Source organism: Hypomesus nipponensis, chromosome 24 (genome assembly GCF_054491055.1).
Source record: "Hypomesus nipponensis isolate SF chromosome 24, ASM5449105v1, whole genome shotgun sequence".
In the NCBI taxonomy this organism is placed as follows: Eukaryota; Metazoa; Chordata; class Actinopteri; order Osmeriformes; family Osmeridae; genus Hypomesus; species Hypomesus nipponensis.
The window spans coordinates 10,840,001-10,848,891 of record NC_140384.1 but is presented as its reverse complement, the minus strand read 5'-3'; the positions used below and the strand labels follow the sequence as shown (position 1 = coordinate 10,848,891).

The window sequence follows — 8,891 nt, the reverse complement described above, 5'->3', positions numbered from 1 at the left end:
CAACGGAAAAATAAGAATTGACTAAGTGTCAAAAAAATAAAAAGGATTTGGCATCTTAAGTTTGTAGGAGGGGGGTGTGGGGGGGTTAAAGGAACAGTCTCTCCCTCGTCCATCATCACCACTGAAATAGCTGAAAAAACATCGTCTGTCCATGTCACTGGTCTCACCCCCCCTTCTCCCTCCACCCCCCCTTCTCCCTCCCCCCTCCTTCTCCCTCACCCCTCCTTCTCCCTCACCCCTCCTTCTCCCTCACCCCTCCTTCTCCCTCACCCCCGCAACGCTGCCAGACTCAGGCAACAGGGGTGCAGTTCACCTCCAGGCCAGGGAGGGCGCTATGAGGTGAAGCGTGTCGCTAGGCACACCATCAGAGCGCCCAGCAGGGGGCAGGATATCCTGCTCAGCGCGGAGCTTGTGGCGTCGCTCCGGGAGGGCTCAGCTGACTCGTGACTCGTATCATCTGAGGATAAAATAAAAGTAGTTAGTCTGTGGGTTCCTGTTGATCCGTAATGTTTGTTTGGCGTGTGATGAATCGCTGTCTGGTTGATCTACTGTGGTGTGATGGATCTGTAATTCTCCCTCTATTAGTTCTGTAAACATGCTGTTTCTCTCCAGGATCACCATGTCTAAGAAGTCAGATCCAAATGTTCTGTTGACAGAACTGGCAACACCAGTATAGTCCCATAGTAGAGTCCCTAATATAGTTCTACTCCAGCCAGCCAGCCAGCCATCCAGCACACAGACAGGCAGACAGACAGGCAGACAGACAGAAAGACAGGCAGACAGACAGACAGAAAGACAGGCAGACAGACAGACAGGCAGACAGACAGAGGGAAAGTGTCTACAGCCTTGGTCTTAATATACTGCCATCACCCTGTGTGTGTGACAGATAGTGTTTGTGTGTCAGATGATGTGTGTAAGCTTATGTGTGTGTGTGTGTCTTGTGACAGCTGCTGATAAACCCTGATCACCAGGGCAGAGCAAACGCAGCCATGAATAAATATTGAAAATGTAATATTGCACCTCCACCCCCCCCCCCACTCCCCCTTGTCCCTGACCCCCTGTCCCTGCATCCCCCCTCTCCCATTTAGCTAGCTGTATTTAGCTAGCTGTATTTAGCTAGCAGTATATGAATTGACGAATGTGTTACGTTTTGTGATTTGTGATGGATGGATGTGGGAGACCTCGGCAGAGACTCAGTCACTGTTGGAAGGCTGGCTGGCTAGCTGACTGGGAGACTGACTGACTGGCTGGTTGGCTGACTGGATGCCTGATTGACTGACTGGCTGGCTGGCTGGCTGGCTGGATGCCTGATTGACTGACTGACTGGCTGGTTTCTCAGAGCAGGGAAGTACACTACAGGGGCAACAGGGGAGAGATGGAACTCTACCAGGGTTACAACCTGCAAGGGACATCTGTGTGTGTGTGTGTGTGTGTGTGTGTGTGTGTGTGTGTGTGTGAGAGAGAGGGTGAAGCATGCGTACACTGCAGAGCTGACACTGCAGATGATGGAGACACAAAGAGAAGCTCTCGTCTGACTCGACGCTGTGACACGCCAGCACAGACCAGCCGCTGAAGCGCATAACACACACACACACACACACTCACAGGCCTCCACAGCCACATTAGACAGGGAGAGCAAACTGACAAAGACAAGATGGATGGATGGATGGATGAAGAGAGAGGAGAAAGAGGAATGGAGAGAGAGAGAGGGAGGGAGGAATGAGCACAGAGAAACAGGAGAGCTGGAGAGAAGGAGTGTGTGATCTGCAGGTGACAGGAAACAGTCATACTAACCTCTGGGCTCTAGTGAATTGTCTACCTTGTCGTTTACATCAAAAACGCGATCATGAACCCCTATAGTTCTCACACAGGTGTCTAGAACACAAAGAGAGAGACAGAGAGATCATTAGAGAGAAGCCAAATAGGGATAGTGGTATTTCAAGCCCCTCATTCCCCAGCCAAAAGCTCATGACAACAAATAGGGTAGATATAGACAGTGCAGAGATGTATCTGTCTGTGGTTTTGTGTCTAAAGGGGAGGCGATAAAAAAGATATTCGATTCCCTGTAGATATTTTCTAGGGTGAATGCAGTTTGCCTTGGCTAACACTTGACATATCACATTGACAGGTTGAAAAGCGGGATGGTTTTCAGGAGGTAAAGTGTGTTTTTGCTTTGCCGAGCGCTGTGAAGCGTTGTGACTCTTACTTGATGGTCGGACGAACACCTTTAGCTTCAGGCACGTCTTCCTGCCGTTTTCTGCGATGGTCGAGGCTGAAACAGGAGGCACACACACCGTTAGACAGGATTTAGACACACACACGTACAGTATACACACACATATACACTATACATACACACACAGTATATATAGACCGATAGATTCTCACACAAACAAAGAGCGTATGTGGCGTTCCTTCAGCATTCATTTCTGATTTGTGTTCAGTGTGTGCAGCAGTTTTGGTACTTCCTGTTGGCTAATTATGTGGTTGTGAAGCTAAGTGGATTTGGTGGTTAGTCACGCCAGCTATGGACTGTGGACTGAAAGCATTTGCAGATGGGCTAGAGTATTTCAGAAGTACATTATGTGTGTGTGTGTGTTTGTGTGTCTGTGTGTGTGGGGGGGAGAGTGTGTGTGGGAGGGTGTGTGTGTGGGGGGGAGAGTGTTTGTGTGAGTGTGTGTGTGTGTGTGTGTGTGTGTTAGGCAGAGGAACCCTGGAGGTTAGCAGTTCTTCATGCTACATGAGACTTCCTCCACTTCCTGTTTGTGGCCCATCATCTTTCAGTCCAGACACCAGACAGCCAACCAGCACACAGTTAACATTTCCAATACGGACCAGACAGCCAACCAGCACACAGTTAACATCCCTGATACGGACCAGACATCCAACCAGCACACAGTTAACATCCCTGATACGGACCAGACATCCAACCAGCACACAGTTAACATCCCTGATACGGACCAGACAGCCAGCCAGCACACAGTTAACATCCCTGATACGGACCAGACAGCCAACCAGCACACAGTTAACATCTCTGATACAGACCAGACAGCCAACCAGCACACAGTTAACATCCCTGATACGGACCAGACAGCCAACCAGCACACAGTTAACATCCCTGATACGGACCAGACAGCCAACCAGCACACAGTTAACATCCCTGATACGGACCAGACAGCCAACCAGCACACAGTTAACATCTCTGATACGGACCAGACAGCCAACCAGCACAAAGTTAACATCCCTGCTACGGACAAGACAGCCAGCCAGCACACAGTTAACATCCCTGATACGGACCAGACAGCCAACCAGCACACAGTTAACATCTCTGATACGGACCAGACAGCCAACCAGCACACAGTTAACATCCCTGATACGGACCAGACAGCCAACCAGCACAAAGTTAACATCCCTGCTACGGACAAGACAGCCAACCTGAAAACTGTGTGTGTGTGTGTTTGTGAGTGTGTTTGTGTGTGGGGGTGTCTGTGTGCATGTGTGTGTGTCTCCACGGTCGGTGGTTTGTGGTCGAGGATGGTTTCCTGTGTATCCCCTGGAGTGAGAATCTCTAACTGTGTCCAGGCAACACACATGGATACTGTGACCAGATAGACTGCTGATTCAGAGTCTGTGTGTGTGTGTGTGTGTGTGTGAGAGAAAGAGCGTGTACATGTGTGTATGTGTGTGTGGCCTCTGATATCCCATGTCACCCCAGCAACACATTACGACTAAAAATACACTTGTGAGTGTCCGAACCTGCCAGGACCCTCTTACAGTTCAGTAATGTTCCAGAGTCTTCTCCTCTCCTGTCTGTCTGCTGTGAAAGCACAGGGGAAATCACCCCCCCCCCCATGCCCCCTCCTCTGCTGGGACCCTCTGAGAGGGGAAATAACTGCTTCTTTCCACGCCATTTTGTGTCGTCCCGTGGATCATTTCCCAGCAGGCCTGGCGTAACCACCGATACCATATGGGAGCTGTCTGATGTTATGTGTTGCTCTTTATCCTCTCCTCCTCTGTTCTCCTCCTCTCCTCCTCTGTTCTCCTCCTCTCCTCCTGTCCTCCTCTGTTCTCCTCCTCTCCTCCTCTCCTCCTCTGTTCTCCTCCTCTCCTCCTCAATCCTCTGTCCTTCTCTCCTCCTCCTTCACTTCTCTTCTCTATGTTGGCTCCGACAAATCTGTTGATCAAATCCCTTCTGACCTACAAGACTGTATCTTTAGGTTTCTCTCTGTCTCTCTTTGTTTCTCTCTTCCACACGCACACACGAACACACACACCACGGCTTGGTCGCTGGGTTTCGTAATAACATCACATCCAGTTCCCTGATGAGACGGTTGTTTGTTGTGCGTTTTAAAACCTCACAAAGCCCTGGGCACACAGAGCTACACATTCACACCGTATGCTAATCACTGTTTACATCTGCTGCCTAAGAAGGAGAGAGACCGCAGTAGGAGAGAGGAGGAGGAGAGGAGGAGAGAGAGAAGGAGGAGGGGAGGTGAAGAGAAGAGAAGAGAGGAGAGGGAGAGGAGGAGAGAGAAAGAGGAGGTGAAGTGAAGAGAGGGAGAGAGAGGGAGGAGAGAGGAGAGGAAAGAGAAAGGGAGGAGAGAGGGAGGAGAGGGAGAGAGGTGGAGAGACAAGGAGATGAGGAGGAGAGAGGAGGAGAGGCGAGAAAGGGATGAGAGAGGGAGGACGGGGGGAGAGGGGAGAGATGGAAGGAGGATAGAAGAGGGAGAGAGGAGAGAAAGGAGGAGAAAGCGGAAGAGATGGAGAGTGTAAGAAAAAGGGATGGAAAGAGAGAAAGAGACAAAGGAAGGCTAGAGAGAAAGCCTAGTTTTATTAATCCCCTGTGTGGCTGACACCGAAATGAACCTTGCATGCACTCGTCCCCTTTCTCAATCACTCCCTCTCTCTCTTTCTCTCTCCCCCCCTCTCTCTCACACACACACACCACCTCCAGATGTCTTATCTTTCTCATCTCTGCAGGGAGAGTTGAGTCCACATCATCCTCTGTACACACACACACACACACACACACACACACACACACACACACAGCAGACCACACAAGGTAAACTGGATAAAAATAGCAAACCAACATGGCCTCCTTAGCCATCACCGAACATTAAAGCACTCCCACACGCCTGTCTTCAGTCCCAAACTACCAACACCAACCGGGTACTGTGAAGGGAAAGGGAGATAGGAAAACAGGCAAAGTGTAGAAAATGTTTCACAAGATGCCTTGTCATGTTTCATTTGACAGACGATACCCTACAAGTGCTAGAATAGTGGTTAGAGACAAGACGCTGTGTAGCGCGTCAGCTTGTTAGCAAGTTAGCGTGCTAAAGTGTTAGCGTGCTAACGTGTTAGCGTGCTAACGTGTTAGCTTCCCCGCTATAGGATGGATACCAGACATCCCAACCTGCAGAGACTCATTTCCGGGAGGTGTCTCCCCCCCCCTCCCCCCAGGGGGTGCAATCCGGACGCATGAAGTACCCCCTCAACCAGCACACCCCCCCCTCCCCCCGAAACGCTGTCATAACTCGCAATATGCACCTATCTCTAACATAAATTACCATTTCACAGTCTCTTGCTTGCTTGAAATACATAATCCCTGAGTTCCGGCAGATTGTATAGCATTAGCGGACGTCAGGGAGCCGCTATTGAGAGGCGGGAGACTCTCCGACCCTTCCGGGAGACTTGGGATGTCTGGGATACCCTTCCCCTGTTCCTGCTGTTCCTGCTGGACCCAATAAACTCCATCAAACTCCATTTCACCCAACTGTTGTACAAGCCTCTTCACTAACATCCACTTCATATCGTTGTTTTTCCTTGTTATTCTTAGTTTGGTTTATTCTCGGTTGCCAGGTGAATTATTCATGTGTACTTACTTATACTGTATTAAACATACTGTCGATTAGAAGCGGATACTTACTCACGTACATGTAGGTCAGGAGTTGTTTTTGTATATTAGTATTTGGGCTTCAAGGACTTCTCAAGAAGAGTCGGACAACAGAATGGATGTAGTACCTGTTGCTGTACTTGTTCCAAATGACAACAAACTAAACAGGCGCTTAAACTTGATTCATCTCCAGAACATTCCTTCCTGGCAGCACCACTTCATTCAGACAGGATTGCGAGGAGGGCCCCTCCCCGGCCGTCCTCAGCAGTGCCCGTGTGTTCAGGGTGAACCTGCTCTGAGAAGCAGAGCTTACAGCCCCTGGCAGACCTCACTATCAACGCCTGCTATTCTGGATCGCATCAAGGCTAAGCCCTCCCCATTCATCCATCCAGACACTGACACCGGGTCCTTTGAAGGGCACTGCTCCGAGAAGATGCCCCAGAAACAGAGGCCGAGGTCGGATTGCTCCCCTGAGAGAGGCCCCCTGGAGGGAGGAGGCTGGCTCCCCCTTTGGATGTCTGCATTATGCAGAAGAGTTACAGATTTAAATACATCTCCCCCCCCCATCCCCCCCTACCTCTCTCCTCTCCCCCCTCCCCCTGCCTCCCACCTGCCCCCATATCTCCCCCCTACCTACCTCCCCCCATTAAGCATTAAGGCAAATGGAATGAACCGGAATCCAATTACCCGGGAACAAACAGGTGGGCTCTCTACAGCAACATTCTTCCAGGCCCGGCGCGTGCCAAAGCCGCAGAGAACAGGAAGCCTGTCAGGAATACACATATTCTGCCTCTTTTCTTTGTTGAGATCTTCCTGTGCTCCAGATACAGACAGAGACTTTGGCTTTCAGGTTATCAAAATAAAGAAGGTGCAGGTGTACTAACTAACTGTCCTTGACTATTTTAGTTATGGAATTATCAAGGTGTTACTTGCTACGGAAGTAGGGAGGAAGTAAGGAGGAAGGAGAGAGGAAGGAGAGAGGAAGGGGAGAGGAAGTAAGGAGGAAGGGGAGAGGAAGGAGAGAGGAAGTAAGGAGGAAGGGGAGAGGAAGTAAGGAGGAAGGGGAGAGGAAGGAGAGAGGAAGGAGAGAGGAAGTAAGGAGGAAGGGGAGAGGAAGGAGAGAGGAAGGAGAGAGGAAGGAGAGAGGAAGTAAGGAGGAAGGGGAGAGGAAGGAGAGAGGAAGTAAGGAGGAAGGAGAGAGGAAGGAGAGAGGAAGTAAGGAGGAAGGGGAGAGGAAGGAGAGAGGAAGTAAGGAGGAAGGAGAGAGGAAGGAGAGAGAAAGTAAGGAGGAAGGAAGGAGAGAATGTTCTGAATCTGAATGTTCTGAGGCTCTTATGGTCAGTGAACCATAACCAAGCGTAAATCTTTCCAACACACACACACGCGCACACGCTTCCAACACATCCAGAAGCTTGATGCAATTACAGATTAGCAGGCAAAAAAGGGTGTTGATGGGACTTAGAGTCGTATAATAATCATTTTCATTTGACCAAGTCAGAGATAGATAAGATTATGGCAATGATCTAATCATTTATCTGTCTCAAAGGGAGAGAGGTAATGAATAATATTGGATTGCGTGGGTAGCTGTTTTAATGAGACAGAAATACTAGAAATGTTTCAAAATCCATCTTTTTTATCTGCTGACAGCACCCTAGCTTTTACTGCCCGTCTGTCTCGCCAAACATAAACAGCAGAAAGTTAGAGACCTTCCCACAAGGCCGTAGCATCAGGGGCGCGGACAGAATTTTTGGCCCCCAAGACAATATATGAAAAAATATATATAATTTCTATTATATGTTTGTTGTGCATTTTAAAACCTCACAAAGCCCTGGGCACACAGAGCTACACATTCACACCGTATGCTAATCACTGTTTACATCTGCTGCCTAAGAAGGAGAGAGACCGCAGTAGGAGAGAGGAGGAGGAGAGGAGGAGAGAGAGGAGGAGGAGGGGAGGTGAAGAGAAGAGAGGTCAGGGCCCCTTGGAATTGGGGGAAAGTCTGTCCAGTCATGTTTAGCCTAGGGAGATAGTTGTGTGTCAGAGGAAAGCAGTTCCCTTTGTCCTGACTTCAACTCCCAGAATGCCCTACTTTTTCTCATCTCCAGGGGCAACGGCATGACTTTATTGGTGGTCGAAGCCCAGTTTGGTGATTAGAGTTTTATCTCTCCCCCTCCCTCTCTCCCCCTCTCACTTTCTCCCCCTCCCTCCTTCCCTCTCCCTCTCCCCCTTCCTCTCCCCCTATCTTTTTCTCCTGACAACAAGTGTCCCATTACCAGTGTCTGTCCTGTGATTAGTCTGTTCAGGCAGTGTGCTGGACAGCTATTCTGGCTTTCGTTTATCCAGGGGTCCTCAGAGACAGCCGGGTCTGTCCCTGCTGGGTCATTACAGACGTTTTTTAAGATGTTTTTACAACCAATCAGAAGAAAGAGGTGACAAGTCAACTAGCCGCATCGAAACATCCTCTCCGACAGCACACACACAGAATCACTTGCACAGACTCACTCCCACACAAACCTCAGGCAATGTGATGACACGGGCTGTGATGACACGGGCTGTGATGACACGGACTGCTTTCACCATGAGCCACACTAGTCACACTGTTACACACACCTTCCTCCCTCTCTCCCCCCTCCAAAAAGCCCTCTGTCTTCTCTCTCCCCTCCCCTCCCCTCCCCTCCCCTCCCCTCCCCTCCCCTCCCCTCCCCTCCCCTCCCCTCCCCTCCCCTCCCCTCCCCTCCCCTCCCCTCCCTCCCTCCGGGCTGATGGACGTTGTGTTTCTCCAGACAGACATCCCCCAAATGAAGAATTATCGCCTCAATTTGGAGGCCGCCTTTCCTCTCTGCCTCGTGTCCTTGATGAACCCATTCCTGTGGTGGCAGTCCAGCACGCCAGCTCATCTCCTCCCCCCTCCCCCTCCCCCTCCCCCTCCCCCTCCCCCTCCCCCTCCCCCTCCCCCTCCCCCTCCCCCTCCCCCTCCCCCTCTCCCTCTCCCTCT

At 50.4% G+C, this 8,891-nt stretch overlaps 1 protein-coding gene across 1 annotated transcript in view; it reads right to left on the bottom strand.

The window, feature by feature from the left end:
• Positions 1–257: 257 nt before the first annotated feature.
• The window catches only part of efna5b (ephrin-A5b), a 63,653-nt gene continuing 55,019 nt past the window's right edge, over positions 258–8,891 (bottom strand). The window contains exons 3-5 of the mRNA XM_084690761.1: positions 2,207–2,272; positions 1,795–1,875; positions 258–457 (exon numbers count right to left, since the gene is read on the bottom strand). Coding sequence (XP_084546887.1) covers positions 333–457; positions 1,795–1,875; positions 2,207–2,272 — 272 coding nt within the window. The 3' untranslated portion in view covers positions 258–332. The remainder of the gene's footprint in view (positions 458–1,794; positions 1,876–2,206; positions 2,273–8,891) is intronic.